General features: G+C 41.5%; 1 protein-coding gene across 1 annotated transcript; it reads left to right on the forward strand.

Moving 5' to 3' along the window:
• Positions 1-1,611: 1,611 nt before the first annotated feature.
• On the forward strand, positions 1,612-18,865 carry rassf2b (Ras association domain family member 2b). The gene is made up of 11 exons (XM_080738909.1): positions 1,612-1,724; positions 4,225-4,256; positions 6,276-6,354; positions 7,720-7,795; positions 8,192-8,343; positions 9,971-10,068; positions 10,917-11,059; positions 13,443-13,596; positions 14,453-14,574; positions 15,675-15,772; positions 17,940-18,865. The coding sequence occupies exons 3-11, from the start codon at positions 6,302-6,304 to the stop codon at positions 18,007-18,009; spliced, it is 966 nt and encodes a 321-aa protein (XP_080595035.1). The 5' UTR covers positions 1,612-1,724; positions 4,225-4,256; positions 6,276-6,301; the 3' UTR covers positions 18,010-18,865.
• Positions 18,866-22,804: the final 3,939 nt, after the last annotated feature.

A 22,804-nucleotide genomic window follows, 5' to 3' on the forward strand; every position in this document is an offset into this window, starting at 1 on the left:
AAAAGTAGTATATAGTAACGAAAGTGTAATTGTAGTGTAATAAAAGTAGGGTCTACAATATTTGCCTCAGCCTCTGAGATGTATTGGAGCAGAACGTAAGTAAAACATTGGAAATACTCCAGTAAGTAAAAGTAGCCTCCCTGAAAATGGTTAAAGGAGTAGTTCACCCCCAAAATGACTTTTTTTCCTATTGATTACTCATGCCATAGAGACTTGAGTTCAATAATATTTTTTTTTTGTATTTGTCGCATTCTTAAGACAAAAATGTGATTATAGTAAATTTACCCCCATTGATTCCGGATGGGGACCCAAATGCATGGCCCTGGATGGTGGACCCAAATTAATGGCACTGGATGGGGAAACCATCAGCGTAACTTTACTATAATCACATTTTTATCTTAAGAATGCGACAAAAAACTAAAAATATTATTGAACTCAAGTCCCCATGGTGTGAGTAATCAATAGAAAGAAAAAAAAATTCATTTTGGGGGTGAACTACTTTGATTGATTGATTGATTGATTGATTGAAGACTTTATTAGAAGTATGCATAGGAAAAGGTACAGTTTCATGTAGCTCTGGTCCATAGCGTTAGTGGAGTTAGCGTTAGTGGAGTTCTCCCTAACGCTATGTTCCTCTACATCCGTATTCCTTGGCAAAACCGGAAAACCCCGCCGTCTGGTCCAAAAATAACAAAAACTGTTTCGCCCCGCATCAAACCAAAGGTATCAGTGGACAGTTGAAAGCTTACTCTACTTAGTGGACGAGGTCTGAGCCCCCCACCACACGATTAAAATACATTTCTAGGGCAAAATGAAAAATATTCTACCGGATGGAGACTCCCTAGCGGCCACCGCAGATACAATGGTTCACAACCCGGAAATAAGCGGCGGTCGAGTTGGATGCACTTTATTTCATGCCAAAAATAATGTATTTTACAGAGTAGTTGGGGTGCTGAGGGGTTCACCACCGCGGAGAATAGACTTTCAACAGCGCAAAACGACCTTTGGTTTGGTGAGTAGTGAAACGGTTTTGTTTATTTTGACTGATGTTGAGCGCTCGGAGGTCCGACAATCTCGAGTCCAGGCGTTTCCCGACGGGTCTGTCAGAGCGTCTCCGGGAGGAGACGCGATGGACCAGAGCTAAGTTTCATGACGGTACAGTTGTTCACTGGTACAAGGTCTACTAAAAGGAGATCCTAGAAAAGACTAAGCTTATTTCCACAGGAAACCATTTAAGTATCTCATATGCATACAACATTATATATAACTCCTTTAAGTAATAAGTACAGTACTTGAGTAAATGTACTTGGTTACTTTACACCACTGTCCATTAAGGCTACCCATTTGAGTGGGCCACTGGTGCAGCGTTCTATTATGTATGTGTGCACATGGGGGTCTCATTGTTTTCGGGTCTCCCAGTTATTCATCTTCAGCACCCAGTCAGCACGAACAAAGGCACTGCGCCAGGTCGTGAGCTGATTGGTTGCCGTTGGACCAGACGCCTAGAACAGATGGGGTCCTCCTCCTCCGGTAATGTTGTGCATCCCACACTAGTGTGTGCGCACCACTGATTGTCTCCCACAGTCAGCACTGGTCTGGAGCCAGTTGAGTTGACCGTGTGTACAGTCAAGACGCCGCGTGTGCACAAGCAAGCCCAGTTCTGTCATCAGACAACATCATTAGACTCGACAAGAATCGCCGACTCCCAAGACAGAAGCGGCTCCGTAAGTAGTTATATTCCAGATCTCAGTGGCTAATAAACAGGCTAAATCTCTGTAAGAAGCACTTCCATTATGTTTCGATTCACGAATATGATAACCAAGAGATTGTATCGGGATCTTAGTGATCGTGGTTGCTTTGCGCGACAAAACTGGTATCAAAAGATCCTTGCGTTATACAAATGGAATGTATAATGGCACAAATAAAATAAAAAGCACTTTAATAGGCGTTTCAATAATATGATCCACATGCTCAAGTTTACATGAAGGTTTTCTATAAAATAAACGTTCTCTCTCACTCTGTGAAGGGCTGAAGGCGTGTAGGCTGCAGTTGTGTATGTCTCAAAGAAGAGTCTGAACAGATTGCATAACAGTAGGATTCTTCTTGTCTCTTGACACAGACACACACAGACACAAGGCAGTAGGTCTACTTATGGCCATAACCTTCTGTTAAAAGTATTAGGTGGTAAACTGCCAAGTAGAAAGGGACACATTTTCCACTTCCAAGTCATGAGAGAATTCATAATGTATTGGTCTTTAGTTTTAATCATTAATAGGAGATACAGTTTCAGCATGACGTGGAGAAGCTGGGAGCCAGATTTAGACTGGAGATCAAGGCACATGCAGTTTTAATAACAACAAAACGGCCTAGGGGATAAAGGCAAAGCATGCACACTATTTTGGCACAATTATTCCATCCCGAGTTGCTGGATCTCAGATGTTTTGTGGGGTTGCTATGACAATGATAACAATAGTGAGGCAGGCACAGGGGCTGAACTGAACATTGAAGCTAAAGAAAGGTGGGGGTGGAAAGCAGGCAGTGAAGGTTTGGACTTTTATTCACCCCCCCTCACCCCTCCAACCAAAGTGGTTCAGTGGCAGAAAACAAGTGTGCATGTGTGTCTGAGTAAGACAAGGGTGATGTGGGGGGAGGAAGTCAGGGGAAATTGTGGTCATGAGTTTTAATAGCGTGGCGATCGCAGCAGTCTTTCACAAGAGAAGGAGAGAAGGGCCAACTGCAGAGAGAGAGAGATCACAGGCAATACGGGACATAAAAAGCACCAGACAAAGGAAGAAGAAACACAACTCCCCGAAGAGGGGAGAAAAGAAGAAATTGGATACTAGGGAAGGAATAGTCTCACATGAAACAAACAAGCAAAAGAGAGAGTGAACCCAAGAGAGAGGTTGCGTACTGGCTGCTGTAATGAGTTGCTGCAGGGGGAATACAGGATAACTAAGGTCTATATTTGGACTCGCTCCAGTCTCCAACATTGAACAGAGCCCTGCTCGCTCAGGTTCTGGGGCTGGATCAATCCTGGCTCAGAATGTCCCCTAGGATGTATTTATTTGGTTAAAATGTATCTACATCAAACTATAAACACTGCGTGACTGTGTCTGTCTACTAGAGAATGCATATCACTTTCACTGCACAGGATAAGTACTTTTGACATAGTATGGTTATTGGATACCCATGTACTGGTCAAAATCAATAAATAGATTTATTACAAAAAAGAAAAAACGCCACAGCAATTTTAAAGTGCTGATTTGAAATTGTTTGGCTTGATCCCTGAATAATTATTCCATATTATGTGGTCATGACCATTCCAGTCCTTATAAGATTATAGCATTTTATCAGGGACATAATGGAACTTATAGGAGAGGATAATGTTGTTATCAAATGACACCTTATTTGACCCTTGGAACCCAGCTGTTCTTGTGACCCGCTACAAGACAGATAAAACATTGTTTACGTATAACAGCAGGACCGCATTGGTCTCGGACCACACAAATACAACCCATCAACGAGTCTCCTCGCACCACTGACCTTGACCAAGACCACGGTATTAAAGACTAATGCATCTCATTGTCTCGGTCAATGATGCACGTTTGTGGGCTTGACAGGCCCTAATATGGGCGCTGAAATATTGATGGAGCGCAACACTGGGTGAGGCTGATTGGCGTTTAATATTTCATCTGGCCACAATTACAAAACTCGTTAGTGTCAGAGATTGACAGCGACCTGTGTTTATCAGCACTGTGCGTTTAAGCCTGTCACAGCTTTCAGCACATCAGTGGGTTTGAATGTCTTTGTTTACTGCTGTACTGTGGAGAATAGAGGATGCATTGTTGAGGATGTTGTATGTAGGCGCTCTGAGGCGTTTATACTGTTATAGGAAGTCGTGGAGAGGGACCACATGGGGTTGCATCTGTCATCTCTGCCCGAGTCCGTTGGGGTCGTTTGTTTGCGTGTGCAAGCAAACAAAGTGTTGTTCCAATTGAGGAAGTCAGTCAGTTTCCTGTGTGAATGACTCGGTAAAGGAGGAAGTGATTAACGGAAGGGGAGCTCTTCCTTCAAGCACACCAGCTCTCCTCGTTAACTCTGCTTGTTGAATGGAAAAGCCCTAGAATCTGTCAGACACACATCTTTACGAACCGTGGATACTAACGTCTGGCTCTCTTTATTCTTTCTTTACCTCTTTACACATCTGGTTCTCCCTCTCACCAGTGGCCGACCAAGACCACACAGTCTTCAATACGGTAAGCTTTTTAAAAATATTGAAACAAGACCCCCCACACACGCACTGTACATTAGGTATTTGCAGTGTGCAGATTCAGTCCATTTCCCTCATTCCTTTCTTTCAGCTGCGGTCTCATGAGGCATTGTGAAAGTGTGCCAAAGTGAAGTGTAATCGTGTTTTGAATAGGCAAGGTGTTCATAGCCCCCAAATAATCAAGTTTTATAAGTGTGTGTGTGTGTGTGTGGCCCACATGTGTGACGTGGCTGTGTGTTTGACATTTCTTAACTACTGTATCATTAACTGAGACAAACGTTTAAGCAACTGAAAGGCTTTGGCCCATGTGCTTTGCACCTGTTCCTTCCCTTCCGGAAGATCTCTCTCTCTCTCACACACACACACACACACACACACACTCTATGGATACACCAGGGTGACTGAAGGAAGGAAAATTCTAAAGTGTGTGTGTGTGTGTGTGTGTGTGTGTGTGTGTGTGTGTGTGTGTGTGTGTGTGTGTGTGTGTGTGTGTGTGTGTGTGTGTGTGTGTGTGTGTGTGTGTGTGTGTGTGTGTGTGTGTGTGTGTGTGTGTGTGTGTGTGTGTGTGTGTGTGTGTGTGTGAGAAAGAGGGAGAGGGTTCAAGAAAAAAGGAAGTAAGAAGAGGAATAGAGTGCCATGGAGAGCAGCTGTCTTGTTCCATCACACCCGAAATGTTCTATTCCAAGTCTTTTGCAAGCAATGATTATCCACCTCCGTCTTCGTGTTGGATAAGCATTTCTAACCACTGCTACTGTTCTATTCTACCAGGCAGTGAATTGCGTTCCTCTGGTGTCTCTCATCTAAAATAGTCCCAGATTAGAGGACTAGATTGGGAACATTCAGTGGTTAGAGGATGAGAATGGAGAGATGTGGGTTGGTTAAATGTGCAGTAATAATAGAGTAGTTGTTATTCTGGGACTAGGGCTGTCACGATATGACATTTTACATGACGATTAATTGTCACTCAAATAATTGGCGATTAACGATTTAATTGTGTTTTTGTTGTTGATAATTACATTTCTGTTTGGCTTTTAGGCTTTGAAGTTGTACATGGTAGATATGACATGACACATAACCTAAATATACAAAGAAATTACTGACATTTTTGACAACTTACTACTTAAAAAATTACTTTGATAGTGGAAATAGCCGATCTACAAGCTCGTTGTGAGCTTGTAGATCTGCTATTTCCACTATGTTTGACTTTTTTCCTATTTTTTAACATGGAAACGATTATGACTATTATGAAAAATAATCGCGATTAGACGATTATGTAATAATTGTGACAGCCCTATCTGGGACTCCCGGGACTCGGATCAGTGTCTTCAGGGTGACAGAGCAAGAAGTGTAGATGACAGAAGCAGTATGCATGTGTTTTGTCAATTACACTTTACTGTCTAGAACAGGGGTCTTCAACAGGGGGTCTGGGACCCCTAGGGGGTCCTCAGAGTTACTACAGGGGGTCCACCACATCTTTGTGTGATAGAAACCTTTTTCGACTTTTTTATATTAACGATTTGAACCCTAGCGTCCATATTCTGAGAACTTTAGCCAAAAATAGCAGATCTACAAGCTTACAACGCCTCGCAAGCTTGTAGATCGGCTATTGTCAGCAAACAGCTTTGGTGTAGAGGGGAAGGTCATGTTTTGAGTGTTGACGGTTCAAGTGGGTAAATATCTGAAAGCACGAATTGACATTAATCCAAAATACACTGATGATCGTGCTGTCAAACAATGTAACTATATGGAATCTATGAAAAGGTTGTGGGGGTCCCTGCCTCATCTCTCTCTCAGATAAGGGGTCCTTGGACTGAAAACGTTGAAGACCCCTGCTTTACTGTCTAGGAGCGCACTCACAGAGTTCTGAGAATCAACACTCTGCATTTTACTGTGTGGTGATGCCCTCGGCCGCATACTTGACAGTCATGAGGTGTCATGGGACTCCAACTCACCACCACTCACACTCACTCTCTCTCTCTCTCTCTGTCGTCCCTTTGTCTCTCAGCCGCTTCTCTCTCATGCTGTCTGAAAATGGATGACTTGCGGGACGGGGTTCAGATTGGAGAGAACAAGTTCATCAGCAAGTAAGGAGAAGGACTGCACACAGAGCATGCACGCACACAGACCCACAAGATGCAAAATGCAGACAAAATTTGTACTATACAGTAATACTGTGTATGCCTGGCTCTGCACAAAATACATGTTCACGTGCATCTCTTTGTGAGTGTGTGTGCTGTGCATGTACAGTAAGTAGTATGCATGCATTGTTGCACACATTCTCAATTTGATTTATCTCAATGTGATTTATGTTTTATAGTTTATAATTTGTATAATCATGCACTCCACCACAGATTTGATATCAGATGGATTCAAACTGTTCCCCGGTATAAATCTTTTCTATAATTCTTTTATTTAGAGTAGAGCAATACTTTTTTACCCCCTTTTTCTCCCTAACTTAGTAGTTATGCCAATTGATGCCTCTCCACACACTTTTTTTGTCTCCTACTGACTCACCTGCCCGTGAGGAGCCCCCACCAGGAGGACGTAGATCCTTCGTTCTACTCCTCCCGCCCAACACTCCCCGCTGATAAGAGAACATGCAATGACAATTATCACCCTCCCTGTCGGCTTCCCTCCCCGAACACGGGCCAATTGTGTTTGTGTAGATGCCCGACAAAGCAGGTTGCACCATGGTAGATTCAAACACACAACCTCAGTGGTGGTGGCCAGGGACCACTGTGCCACCCAAGCACTTTGTATTAATCCTTTCTGCTTACTCAATTAAATAAACATAGACCTTTCAAGGGCCCATTTCACTGTGCTTACTATAAGCACAGTAATTCTCTGTTTGGAAAATGCTTGACAATTTTGAAAGTGCTTGACAATAAAAAATATTTGAAACGTATAAGGACAGTAATTCTGATGCCAGAAAGTTTTTGTCTGATCACAATTTTGGATAGTCCTAGACCACTGATTGCCAATTGACCGATTTTGTCAAAAAGTGCAACATTTTCTAATGAAAAACTTCGATTAGATTAAAGTTTCTATTTGAGAACAGTTATCTAACATTTTATTTAAACACTTAAGCTCTATTAACACAGTTTCAAAAACCAGAAAGGTTGAAAAGTGTAAATAAATTGGTGCATAAGTGCTATGAAACCCGGCAGATTTTGTCCGTACGTCAGTGGGTAACGCCTCAATGTCTACTCTATAGCTGACCTGTTGTGACATCACATTGTTGACTCAATGACCAAGACAGCCTGTTCTGGCAATCATATATGGATATCTCGTTAAAGCCAAATAATGGCCGATGTATCGGTCAGATAAATATATCGGTTGAGCGCTGCTATTAAAGCTGTTTCAGTGTGGGCAGTGTGAGGTAGAGAAAAAAAGGACCTTCCTTCACTTTCAAATCTGCACAGTAACACATCTCTGTCTCCTGTCTCCAGGTCAACTGTCCTTACACACCTGAAGACCTACAACCTCTACTATGAAGGACAGAACCTGCAGCTACGGCACAGAGAAGTGGGTAATCTGGGTATAAAGAAGGGTTATTTATACTTCATTAAAAAAAAGAATTTTGGTCCGCAACTAAGTATAAATCAGGCTTCATGCATTTGTGTGGATTTTGTGTGGCCAGGCATGTTTTGTGTCGATATACAGTGTGTCCGTGCGCGTGTTGCTATGCTCAACTGAAGCGTCTGAATGCCTCCTGTCTTTATTGTTTCTCCATATTTTATTCACCCTCATCTTTCATAACATGCCCCCACAGCCCACTGTCTCATTAGCAATTCAACCTCCCCAAAGGAGTAATAACTGTGTGTGCGTGTACACACACAAATGCATAGCTGAGCCTCTTTCTATACATATCACAATATGTATGTGTGTTTGTGTATTGATCAAAGCTCTGTTCTATAACAGGAAGAGGGGGAGTTGATTGTTGAGGGCTTGCTCAACATCTCCTGGGGCCTTCGGCGGCCAATCAGGCTTCAGATGCAGGATGACCATGAACGCATCCGTCCGCCTCCATCCTCCACCTCCTGGCACTCTGGCTGTGCTCTGGACGGTCAGGGGTAAGGAGATGTCTCCAGTTACACCCCACTTACCGGAAATACTTCAGAGAAGTGTAGTGGGTCAATGAGCGCAGCTATAGATCAAGTGGCCGAGAAATTATTATAAAGCCAAATAAATGTGTTTTTGTAATCTTGACGTTCAATGTCAATCTCTCTTTGTGTAGCTGTTTTAACACCAAGAAGAGAGAATAAGTAACCGAAGCTCTGTAGATGTCCAAAGTGTTTACTGGACTACTGATGATCATCCGTGTCAGGTCTCGGTTTGTGTTTTGTCCCCAGGGTAGCAATGTCCTGTCTGTGTTTAGACTTGAGCTGATCTGTATCGATAGTCTCTGAGCCTATCGACACAGATCAGCTCAAGTCTAGTCCTCCCAGACTAAATAGGCAGGGGTGTGTTTTAACAACAAATTATTATTTTAATAATATACCGTAAATTGTTATTTTAAGCTTAGTTTCTCAACATGTGGTGAATTTCTTTTAAACATTAGTCAAAATTTTGATCTGCACTGATTGCGTCTCAATCCACACCCAATCATCTAAATGCAACAAATGTTACAGACATGTACTCTTGTCTGCAAACATTATATTCAATAGCCACTTTCAACCCGGTGTCCCTATGTTGGGCGTGTCATATGCCTAACAGATTTCATAAGATGTGCCCTTTCTCCCTTTTTGTTGCTTTTTTAAATGGTGAAAATAGGGTGACGTGTTGTGAGCTTGTAGATCTTCTATTTTCACTATTTGTTTTTAATTGGGGCTTAAATGTTTTTTCTTAAATGACGCCTCTGCTAATAGGCCTAATGGGTATGCAGTTTGACTGGTTGAAAGCTGATACGTCTCTTTGAGAGAATAGGCACACAGACACAGGACATTTGTGTTGGAATGACCCAAATCCAAGGATGCCAGTGGGGTTTTGATTCATTCCAAAAAGATCCTATTCTTGTCCTTTTCATATATTAACTTTTTAGCTGCCATTTTAAACATAGCTGAACTGCCTAACTGCCAAATTCTCCTTACCTTTTAACGTGGGCACGTGCGCGCATTGCGCACGATCTGTGTATGTAACATGTACCAGCGTTGTAGACCGGACCACAGCTTTCGAAAAAAACAATCCCATTGGAAAAAGAAATATCTGTTGTCAGGCTGTATCTGCCACTGTTTACAGAAAAACTCATGTAAAAGGCCGCGCTGTGCGCTATGGTCCTGCGAGGGCACGTCGTGCACATAGCAGATCATATGCCAGGCGGGTAAAAGAATCAAACAGCTTCCAAATAAAAAAAATCCGCGTGAAAAAAAGACCATGTGATAGCCGTGCAGGCAGCTTCTTTGTTTAGAATGGAGCTATGATTGGGCCTTAGACCGGATACGGAAAACGAGTTAGGAGGCGGGCCTAAAGAGTCTGAATAGACGGTAAACAGCGATCATACTTTTAATTGTTTCATAATGATTAAAGCTATTTAAATTTCCGGGATCTAAGGGGATGGCAGGGCGGTACAGCGGGAAATCTCCGGTTTCGACGGGGATAGCAGAAAATGAGTTAAGAAAGGTCATGAATTTAATATTTGTTTACATCTGCTTAGCTTCGTCAGTTTATATTTTGTTCTCCTTCCTGCCCCTCTCTTCCAAGTTCCACCAATAACACAGAGGGTCAACAGCAGACACAGCAAAACATTCCCACGGTGGAAGTGACAGCAGAGGACAATGCGGAGGAGGAAGATACAGAAGGTTTGTAGGCTGGGCGATGTCAACAAAATAAAATATCACAGATATTTGACCAAATACCTCTAATAATATATATTGACCTTTTTAGTTTTTCAAAATAAATTAAAAACATAAACATGAGGAAAAAACAGATGATCCAGGCTCTCGGGAGTGAAAACGGGGGAAAAGTATTTATTAATACACAACGTAGGGCTGTGTAGCGCCCCGAACTCTAGATGTGAGAACCTGTACCTCAGTATATTGCCCAGCCCTTTTTGTTAGAATGCAAAAGTGAAATGGAATGCTGACACATGTGTACATTCAGTGACATAGGGTGTGGATTAGCAGAAAATATTGCTTTATAATTGTTGACCAAAAGAGTTTAATCCAAACAGATTTTACATGGGGGGGTTGGTAGCCTGTAAACAAGTTGTCTAATTGCATCTGTGTGAAACATAGGCCAACTGCAGAGTAATTTCACTTTTTTTTTTTTTTTTAAACAATGTTTCTAGTTTTTCATTCTTTTTTTAAAGACATACAAGACAAGTTATACATTACAATTTGTAGTTTTGCTTTCAGCAGCTAACCAAATAAACATTGGATTTGGTCAATTAAATCAAAGACAAATTGAATTAAATATGTATAAGTAGAGGAATCTGTCATTTAAAAAAGTTACCTGTAATCACAAAATGAAAACAAAGTGGTGCTTAGCAGAGAGTTAACAGATAATGAGTCCTTGGTTAGCAAAGTGACATTTCCAGATATTTAATTATTCTTCAGACTTAGATTTTTCCCGACTCTTTTTTTATTTTTATTTATTTTGTATTGTCCGTTAGAGTAACGTTATTCACTGGTATGTGTTGATTGGACAGAGGACTATGAGAGCTCTGCCCAACTCTTGAGGACAAAGAGTGATGCTGGGGTTCTGAGGCGTGGCCAGCGACGGTCGCCTAGCGACCAGAGGAGGATACGGCGACATCGCTTCTCCATTAATGGACACTTCTATAACCATAAGGTGATACCACACACACATACACATAACAACAAAACATATGTGTTAGTTTATATGACATATCTTTAACTCTTTTACTGCCATTTAGGTTGTTTACAGTCTGCTCACGGCCATCAACGTAGCTTACCTTTGCGAATTTATAGAAAAATAGCCATACATTATTTCCAATCGCGGCCATGTGTAAAGGTCTGCTGTATCGCTCACAGAATAGTGAAGAAAAAAAAACAACAGTATGGGCTCAGCCATTACGGAGCGAGACGCTCCTCCTCCCCCTCGGGTTGCTCCAGTTTTCAGGCATAGAAATAGAGAAAGTAGATCCAGGCTGAGAAAACGACCAGAGAAGTGATCCCGCCGCCATTATTGTTTATGTGCGCTGAAGATAACAGACTAGCGTTACGGGAGCTGCTGCTACTGTGGCGGTGAAAAGAACGAACGCTCGTTATGGCGCAGAGGACACGTGAAACAAAAAACGAACGCTCGTTCTGCGGTAAAAGAGTTATGCTTCCTTCAATGCATGAGGAGTCCCAAGCCACTTCTTTTCGCCTGACAGGGGGGGAGTTTCCCTGGTAGGACTTGGACTGGAAGGAATACGCTATTCCAATCAGTTCCTTTCCCCTCCATCAGACACCCCGGCTGGCCAGGGGGAGGCAGTATTACTGCATGTTGTAGTGTTGTAGTCGAGTCCACCTAAAGCGAGTCCAAGTCAAGTCCAAGTCATATGGGGTTCGAGTCCGAGTCGAGTCCGAGTCAAGAGCCCCTGGGAGGGGGCCGAGTCCGAGTCGAGTCCGAGACCAATGGGAGGCGAGTCCGAGTCGAGTCCGAGACCAATGGTAGGCGAGACCGAGCCGAGTCCAGTTTTCTTTTTTTTCCTTTTTTTTTTGATAGGTAGGCTGCAGAAAACAATATATATAACACACACACACACACACACACACACACACACACACACACACACACACACACACAAACAAACAATGCAAGAACCCCCCGTTCATGTGCATGCACCTGTCTGGTGTTTCCTACCAATACCTTTCAAATTAATGGCTTGTCTTCAAATTAAATCAATAGGTCTACCCAAATTACCTTTGGTTGCTGTCAATGCTGTGGTTTAGGTTTGAGGGAGTTTTTTGGAGAGGTAGTTTTTTCCCATACCAATTTTCTGTCTAAGAACTAGACATTTGAGTTGCTACAATTACATTTTCTCCCAGGCAGAGAACAATTACTTTAGTGTACAAATAAGACTAGGCATATACTGCAGTACAATATCCCAAATCACAGACGATAATTAGGCCTATCCAGTCTAATATCATGATATGGATATAATATTGATGCCCATGCACCAAAAGGCCAAGTGATAACAAAAATAATATTATTTAAAAAATAATTATGTCTACTACTGTAATCTATAACATTTTTAAACATTGCTGTTATAGTTGCATTGAAATAGAGCATGCATGATTTTAGCAAAACATTTTTCAAACAAACTCTTATCTTAATATTTTATTTTGACTAAAAGCTAAAATAAATAAATAAGGTTTTCCCATTCAAACACATAGCAGTATGTGCCTGTCTGCATTTCATTGTTTAAGGTGAGAAATGTAGGCTACCCTATGTCATTAGTCTGATGCCTTTCAAGTACAAGGCAAAACAATACCCCATGTCACTGCTTCAAGTTGTTTTGATTCGTTTTAACCTCTCTACAGGGACTTACAATGTTACACTTCTCTCTGTTGATCAGTGCACTTTAAAACTTTCGGATGAGGCTTGCTTAACGAGTAATAGACTACACCTGGAAATACAAAAAGACGTAAATTCTTAATCCAGCTGTGCGGGTGGATTAAACTACACAACACATGATCACAAAGGCTTGTGTTTGGAAGCTGTTAGGACTTATTTATTTGGGGACACAAGGATATCCTGCAGGTAAGAGGAAAGTGGACTGTTGTGCTGTTGTCTGTTTGGCGAAAAAAATAACTTCTGGGAAGATTAGATGCTTGCTGCTGTGCAGAGCGGGGCTCTGTGTGTGTGTGCCGTGTGTGCGTGTGTGCTACTACTGTGTGCCTATCAGATGCGCGTCAGAATGCTCTGTTACTTAACAAGGCAGCTCTCTTAATGTTAACGTGAATGCGCTCCTCATATGGATATAACATTTATTCCATTGCATTGTAGTGACTTGACTCGAGTGGACTCGGTGGGGGGCGAGTCCAAGTCAAATTAGACCGAGACCGAGACGAGTCCAAGTCAAATTAAGGGCGAGACCGAGACGAGACCGAGTCAGTGAAAATTTGGACTCGAGTCCTGACTCGAGACGAGTCATTGACTCGAGTACTACAACACTAGCATGTTGTATATAACACTAACGGATGTAAATGTCCCCCTCCCTCAGACAGCAGTGTTCACGCCTGCCTACGGCTCTGTGACGAATGTTCGGATAAACAGCGACATGACCACGCCTCAGGTGCTACGAGTCCTCCTCAACAAGTTCAAGATAGAGAACAGCCCAGATGACTTTGCCCTCTACCTCGTTCATACGAGTGGAGGTGAGTGTTCATTTTAGGTAGCGTTTGTCAGAGTAACTCTGTTTAATCTTCATCTACAGGCATGTCGATGTAGTGGCAAAAGGGGATCACATATCATCACATTTAGGAGCTGTTTATAATAATAATAATACTATAGATAGTATAGAGCTTTTCGAAGCAACATTGCAAAGGGCTTTACAAAACAAGATATCAATTACAGCAACATAACATGGAAGAGATTTTTTTTTTTTTTTTTAATAAACACAAAAACAAATATCAAATAGAAAAATCAGGCAGGGCAGGGCATTCCAAAGCTTTGTTGCCTGGGCCAAAAAAGCCTGATGGCACTACCTGAAGATGTTAACCTATCTAAAATTTAAATAAATCTAAAGTTCACAGTGTTCCTTTTTACCAGAGTTGGAAAAAGCAGTTGGAACTGCAATATAGAAACACTGTTACAAGTAAAAATCCGGAATTCAAAATGTACTTGAGTAAAAGTACAAAGATATTGGCATCAAAATATACTTAAAGTACCAAAATGAAAAGTACAAAATGTTTGAAAATTGCAGATCTACAAGCACACAACACGCCACAATGCGACTTGTTGTGAGCTTGTAGATTGTCTATTTTCAAATAGCCTAGGTATAAAATAGGGCTAAGGTTGATTGATGTATGTTTTATATCCACACTGGACACTACCATCCACTCCCATCCACTTCAATTGAGAAAGATATTTTGTATCTTTATCCTTATCTTGCCAGGTTGGAATGACCCTTTACAGTAGTGTAATAGTGACTAAATAAAAACATTGATGGCCAAAGGTCTGCAGATGATGTTATCTTGTTTGTTGTGTTGTGTTCGTGTCCATTTTCTTTAGAGCGTGTGAAGCTGAAGCGCAGTGACTATCCTCTGGTACTGAGAGTGATGCACGGTCCATGTGAGCAGGTCTGCAGGGTGTTTCTCATGGAACCGGACCTGGGAGAAGAAGTCACCTATGATGTAGGTTTTTCCATGAAGGGCCAACTGACTTGACCATGATTGCTCAGAAAGAGCAGTGGTTCTCAACCAGTGGGTCGGGAGTCCCCAAATTATTTTGGGGGGTCAATGTGCAACATCGTTTTCTTACTCAACTGTAAACGAACCAGCATAAAGTTTAAGTGTATATTGGGACTTTTTAATACCCCTGAAATGAAAAATTAAACATTGGCCAAATTGTCAAATATTAGAGGAAATCGTGAAAATTGCCGTAGATGTAGCTGTCGATCTGCTATTTTCACAATAGAACCGTGTTATACAAAACTAGAAGCGTCTAGTCGGGGGCCAGCCGACTCGGGAACGATGTAAATAGGGAATGAATGCCCCGCCCTTTAATGCAAACCCCATTATACCTGTTGTCATAGGACCCGTTTTGACCATCTGTTTGCCTCTGTCCATTTATGCCCATATATGGAGATATCTGTCTGTCTGCGTCCATTTTATGCCCATATATGGAGATCTCTGTATCTGTCTGTCGGGCGGCCGAGCGTCTAGTCGGGGACCTGCCTAATCGGGAACGATGTAAATATGGAATGAATGCCCCACCCTTTAATGCAAACCCCATTATACCTGTTGTCATAGGACCTGTTTTGACCATATGTTTGCCTGTGTCCATTTATGCCGATATATGGAGATATGTCTGTCTGTGTCCATTTTATGCCCATATATGGAGATCTCTGAAGACACAGTGCAGGTTCCGGAAAACCCTGATGTCAGACATCAGCTCCACGTACAGAGATTCTGAACCTTTTGCGCCGGTTCCGGAAAACTGTGTATCGGGTCGGGTCGAGCCGGTGGGATGAACGGTTCTTGAGATACGCGGATTACATACATACACGCAGAGACTTCTTGCATTTATTGTAAGATGTAATGCCTCAACTCTTATTGCTCGTGTTATACGAAATATAAAGCCTCAACTCTTATTGCTCATCAGGGTGGGGGGGGTCCCCAGTTAAAATATGATTATTTTGGGGGTCACGGCCAGAAAAGGTTGAGAACCACAGAGATGGAGGAAACAAAATAGTTTGTGCCTCGTCCTAACATTTCCCCCTATCTTCCACCAGGTGGCACAATACATCAAATTTGAGATGCCTGTCCTGCAGAGCTTCATCACCAAGTTGAAGGAGGAGGAGGACCGGGAGGTTCAGAAACTCAAGAGAAGGTACAACCAGGGGCGTCACAAGGGGGAGGGGGGAGTGGGACTGAGTTACTGGGGCCCAAGGTGGAGGGGGCCTTAATTAATCTATACTTTATCTATTGAAAAATAGCAGATCTATAAGCTAACCCTGGCTTGTAGATCAACTATTTTCACTGTTTGTTTGGGGGTGAAAAAAGAAAATGTTTGAAAATGTTGGCCTATAATGACATAGGCCTGGGGCCAATTCTGATATCTTCACAAATTGGTACCACCCAAGGTGACCATAGATTATTTTACATTTTTGACTTCCTACATGTCTCTACTTTACATTTTTGTATGATAACCCTTTCTGAGACCCAGCTTAATTGATGTTATCAGCCGCTAGAGTCGGTCTCCCATCGACTTTCTATACAGGAGGAAAATACCCAGAAAACATTTTTTTTCTCTGTATTTAAGTAGGATGTGAGGGGTCTAACTAGGGGTTTGTCATGATGCTGAATCCATTGCAAGCATTTGTTTTGCACAAAAAACATTCCTTGAGCTACAAATGGTGCCAGAAAACGCCCACAAAACTGATGAAACTGATGAATCACTTTTCATCACTAAACCATCGTTTTCTGGGGCCATTTTTAGCCCAAGGAATGTTTTTTGTGCAAAACAAATGCTTGCAATGGATTCAGCATCATGACAAACCCTAGTTAGACCCCTCACATCCTACTTAAATACCCAGAAAAAAATGTTTTCTGGGTATTTTCCTCCTGTATAGAAAGTTGATGGGAGACCGACTCTAGCGGCTGATAACATCAATTAAGCTGGGTCTCAGAAAGGGTTATCATACCAAAATGTAAACTAAAGACATGTAGGAAGTAAAAAATGTACGGTCACCTTGGGTGGTACCAATTTGTGAAGATATCAGAATTGGCCCCATGCCTAACATTCCCAAAATAGAGATGCCACATTTGAAAGTGGTTAATAAATGAATGGTTGCGTACAATAAAAGGTTTATCTAAATGATTACATGTGTCTCATAAATTGCGATGAAATCAGATTAATCTGCTAAAACAATTCAGAGTTGGGGACAAATTATGCATAAAATAACTGAATGTAAGGTTAAATGTGAACACTAGAGGGTGGCGAATGCCATCCCCGATGCTGCAAATGACGGCCCTGGTCACACAGCTGAAGAGTGGGCCCTTGTTTTACGACTCTCACAACTCAGTAGAGGCCCCTCATTTCTCACATGGCCCTCTCCTAGTGCCACCTTCAGGCCGATCTTTACAAAACACATTTTTTGGACACTGCTCCTACAGATTTTGGCCAAAAATCACGCTAAGCGGTACACATTATCTCTAAAGTCATGTCATCAACATGGATATGTCCCATTTCCCATATTCCCTCCTGATTGGCTACGATTGCCTTCTAAAGTTTGTGTATGTGACATGACGGTCGCTTATCTCCCAATTAGGGAGTCTTACTGGTTTTACCTCACGCACAGCTCAGTAATATCAAATGTTTAAATTGTTTTTCTTTAGCCAATTATAAGCTGAGAGTCAGGTATGAGCAATTGAATCTGTGTGCTTTGCTGATGTACTACAGTATGTAGGATGTATCTATGTGTATGTTGTGTGACTGTCACAATGCTGTAAATAAATCTTTCTCTTAAGAACTGGAACGCATCTGTGTCACTTTAGATTTTAAACGCTTGATCCATTATTTTATACTTTGGATATTAAAAAACAGCAGATATGCAAGCTCATAGCGCTGCACCGGGTGCGCTAGCAAAGTCATTCCAAGAGGTAAAATTCTAAATGTAAAAGGGTCTTTAAAAGAAAGCAATGTCCTCTCCACACTAATGGAACGCCCAACCAGTAGTCAATAGCAGAGGAAAATACATGTTTTTATAACCAGTGGCTAATCTACATGAACTACTACTATTTGTCATATTGACACAAACACAATTACAATATTTTGTCAGTTTTAAAACGTCTGAAAGGTCCCAGGTTCGATTCCCACCCCCCTGGCAATGTTCCGAGGTGTCCCCGAGCAAGGCACTTAACCCCTAACTGCCCCCCCCCCCCCCCCCATTGGGGAGCGAGACAATGCACCTTAAGAGGTCTGAATCAGAGTTTGTAGTCCAACTGACACACATTTGATCTTTGCTGTTTCTCCGTTTGTCCGCATGTGTTTACAGGTATACTTACCTGCGGTGTATCATTGAGAAGGAGCTCCGCCGACTTCCAGAGGCCACAACCTGTATGTAATCTGCTCCTTGGAGAGGATTCCTTATTTTAATATCCTGACTCAGCTCACTACCCGCAAAAAAAAAACTGTTCAGACGCAGAGAGAACCACGTTCACCTCGCACCACCTACATGTACAAAGTGAGACTGACCAAGGATCTGACAAGGAAGCAACGTATGCATTCCGATGAACATTTCTTCCGTCTTTTGAATGTCATTTCTCCCTGTGGGTCTTCTGTTATCCTCACCATTTAGTCTTATATTTTAACGTGAAGCCTAATGTATGCTTTGTCAGGCAGCCTTCTCACTTGATGAAAACAATTGATAATCGATTATTCTTGTCGAGCGCCTACACGGGTTGCATGACAAAACATGAATTAGGCTTGATTATTGTCTCCACTGTACCCTGACATAACGAGCACAACCACAAACTTTAGAATTGTTTGCATGTTATTAATAATAACCTCTTTAGCAATAATGGTACCATGATGGCTAAGCTGAAATTAATTCCTGGCACTTTTCTTATGGGTTTGTATGGAGCACTGGTTCTGACCCAATCTGTTTAAGCACAGTCAAGACAGACAGTCTTGTCTGTCTGTCTGTCTGTGTTTGTAGTGGCAGACAGACAGGCAGACAAACATGTGGTGTGTACATCCTTTCACTCTCAGCTCATTGCAGGGCTCCAGACTAAGCTTTAGTTGGTTGCACTGGTGCGCCTAACTTTTTCAAATGGGTTCACCAGTAGGCCTATATACTATAATTTAGGTGCACCCACACATACTGGCCTGCTAAATGTAGGGTGCACTGGTGCGACCAATGAAAAGTGTTGCACTGGACAGATCTTTTGGTGCATGGGTGCCCAAAATGGGGGCGCTCTGGAGGCCTGCATTGATCTTTCCTGACTTAAAAGCACAGTACCTCTTCTTGCCTATTCCTGCAGTTCATTTCAGTCCATTATGGAATCGCCAGAATTATTTTTTTAATGGCCGTGGCTAGCGATTCATGGTCTGGAACCAGGCTGCAGTACCTCTAATACACACCCAAAATGTGATGACCGACGACTTACTTATTGCACGCCATCCATACGGTATCATTTGGTGTTGGTGAAGTGCCTGTCTCTCAGCATTGTTCTAGGCAAAAACTGATAAAAAAAATGTTGTGAAGCTATTTTTGTGTTAAAAACAAATCCAATGGGAATTATCAGGGAAGTAGCTACAGTAGATGGCCATGCTTTACGCCAGTGTGGTTTTAACCGTGGACCAAGGATGACGAGGTGGAAACCTTACAGATTGGCCATGGCCTATCAGCACATTCCACTGTGGGATGGTTTGATTGGACGTTTAGACTTCTTGTACTAGAGCAAAAAGAACGACTTACGTTTAATTAAATTATAATCTCATGACATTATTATGGTTGGCTTCACATCAGACGGGATTCCATCTTTACATACGTGGTCGTTGGAACACTTGTTTGCTCCTGCAGTTGTGGGAATTGAATGGAGCCTAGCCATTTTGTTGACGGATACATTTAGTGCAGTGGTCATGGAAGGCTGTGTGGACTGACTGAAGATATGAAACGTTTGTTGTTTGTCAATTCCTTCATACTTAAGCCTGATCCATACCTTGGTGTGAGCTGGTGTTGCATGCCGGAAATAGCTGCTCTACAAGCGTTTTGAGGGTCTATTTTTTGCGCAAGCTACACCGTTGCATAACGAAGTATAAGTCAAGCCTTAGGTGGTAACAATAGTGTCTGTGCTCAGATTTCTTTCCTATGGACATTCAAATGGAAATTTAAAGGCAATTCTGGATTTGAGTTCAAGACTAATAGAGAATGAAGCACAAAGATAGATACAAGAGGGTAGTCCCAAAAGATCGTGAATTAGGTTGAATGAGCAATCATTATTACAATGATGGAATGTTGTTTGTGAGTGAGTGAGCGAGCGAGCATTTCAGGAAATTATGTCGGTCTCTGTACAATTTCATGTGTTCAATAATTCTGACATGCGTAATTGATAATACTCTCACAGAACACAGTGTAGTATGTTCAGAAATGGCACAGCAGTTGAGGAGTGTTCATGAAGTGGAATGTGCGTGTTCTGAGTGAGCATGTTGCCTGCTTATGTATTTCCTGATAGCAGAGTTTTTGTATCTTTAAAGAGCACATCTTGAATGATTTTTTTGTCTCTCTTGATGTCAATAACACAAAGGCAATTTTTGAAAATGTAGCTTTTTTATGATGATTATAATTTAATAAAAATGTATCATCAGAAAAGCCGTTTAGTTGCTTGTCCCCTAGCATCTGAGCCTTTAAAGAGCACAATATCACTGTTATGTAATAGCACTTTATCTTTGTTGTTTCATTTGAAATGATATAATACCACAGCGTATGTAGACAGATGGATACAGTAACAGTAGCATATTACCAGACGTTGCATTCAGTAGTAAAATGTTTCTCAAATTAGTCGCAGCTTTGTGATAAGATTAGATTTTTGTGTTTTACATACTTGAGTGGGCAAGGTTTCTAATAATACATCCAATTAGTATCTGACCAAGAATAGACACTCAGACACACACACAGAGCTGTTTATGTTGTGGGTGGGACAATGGCTTAGCGAAAGGATGCTGTTGACATTGTTCAGCCAATGAGGGAGGCTGAGACGGAGTGATCCTCTACCTGAATGAGATGGTGTGGAGGTTAAGAGGCTGTCCCTAAAACATACTTTCTTCAGACGAATGAATCGGCGCTGCTCACACGCTGTCCACTTGACTTGCCCTGTTGGTGAAAAACAAAGGACATCACAATCATCCGTATCACACTTCTGCTATCTCTACCAGTTCCAGTCAACAGGTAAAAATGTCTTGTTGTGGTTTAAATTGTTATGGATGATGTTTGCAGATGATGAGTAGGGCTGTCACGATCCTGTCATGCAAACAAAAGCGATAAACGATCTAATTGTGTTTTGGGCATTGACAATATGAATACAAATTACATTTATATGAGCTTTTTAAGCTTTGTAAACCAAACAGGTATGATGAATAACTTAAATAGTGGAAATAATTTTGTAAAACATGGAAACGACACTCATGCAAAATAATTACGATTATCTTCAAGTCATTGCGATTAGGTGATTATGTAATAACTGTGACTGCCATACAGATGAGAGCATTTTTTATTTTTATGATACTGTACATTTCCATGTCAAACAAAAGATTCCTTATTTCGACATTTGAGACCATAGTCTCTTTTACGAGTGTGAACTGGCCAAGAGAAGATAAAATAAAATGTCACACAGCTCTGCCAGTAACAACAAATACAGGACCATGACAGACATATAACATCCGTAAAAACAATACTCACTACCTAGGAAGCTCAAGGGTAAACATATATATATGTATATGTATATAAATATATTCTTTTCAGTTAAATTAACTTTGATGATTATACTGTGTAGAAACCAGACAACTTAACTTGGTGATGGTTTGGAGACAGACATTTTCGGCGTTCCAATTTCCATTCATTTAATTTTAAAAAAGGGTTATTTTTCTTAATGAGTCTGAACAACAGTCTATAATCTGTGTCCCATGGGATTACGTCCAAGTGACCCGGACGCCTTGGTAAAGGTCATGGATTATGTAAGTACACAGTGCAATGACTGTGGAGATTATGTCACACAACTTGTTGATGATGTGCAGTAATTCATCTATCATGACAATTGGCGTCATTTTCTTTTTGAATTGAGATGGACCGATTTGATGTGGCATTCCACATAGGTAAAGGAAAGGGAAAGATGTTATGATGACAACTTTTGTTTCATTTAGTTGACCATAATCTTTGGTCCAATTGGCACTTCTTTTTATTAATATATATATATGCACACATTTCAACAAATTCATATTGACCACTTTTATTTGCAGTGAACGGTATGTAGTGTATAGTAGCTGTGCTCTCCACTGCAGCATACCAGTCCACAGTTCCAGAACCAGATTAACCCAGTGCAAATCCCAATTATGAGCCTTGGAGATTATGAAAGCTATCTGATCCTGTGACGGCCATTGGGCCATTGGGTCAGATTGTATTGTCAGGGTGGTGGCACTTGTGTAAGAGGTGTGTCATAAAGATGGATTAGGAGTAACACTGTGCGCTGCTTTGCTCTCAATTTGCAGGCAGAGTAAAAATACCACATAATCAGCCACACAGGGCTAAATCCGTGATGAGAACATCTCAGTGGGTTTGTTCTATTATGAGTGCATCGAGAGTGGTCCCATTTATAGACCATTATCCTGAGCGCTCCCCTGTAGAGGGTGCCACCGCCATTGCTGCGGTGTAAACAGTAGTATAAAGTAACTAGTAGCCTACTGTACTTAATTACAATTTGAGTAGACTATTTGTATTTTACTTGAGTATTTTCCCATTTTCAATAGTTTTCTTTAACACTGGCTGCTGTTCACACCGCAGCAAAGGCGGCGGCACTCTCTACAGGGGAGTGCTCAGGAAAATGGTCTATAATGGCATCGTCGTCATCATTGGTTCCCTGATGTGTTTGTGTCTAATTCTATGACCGACACCTTCCACAGAATAAATAGTGACTGTTACGAAGGCTTTCACTCACTTTCACGTTGGTATACATATGGGTATTTGATAGGTCATAATAGTTACACATTGAATATTGGTACTCCATACATGCAGTACCAATATTGAGACATATCTAAGATATCTAGGTCTGACATCACAAACTCCATTTTTGGACGTGGTTGATCTAGTGCTCCATATATGGAGCCGGCCGAGACATCTATTACTGACATCATGCCAATTTAAAA

Source organism: Nannobrachium achirus (assembly GCF_963921795.1).
Source record: "Nannobrachium achirus genome assembly, chromosome: 12".
In the NCBI taxonomy this organism is placed as follows: domain Eukaryota; kingdom Metazoa; phylum Chordata; class Actinopteri; order Myctophiformes; family Myctophidae; genus Nannobrachium; species Nannobrachium achirus.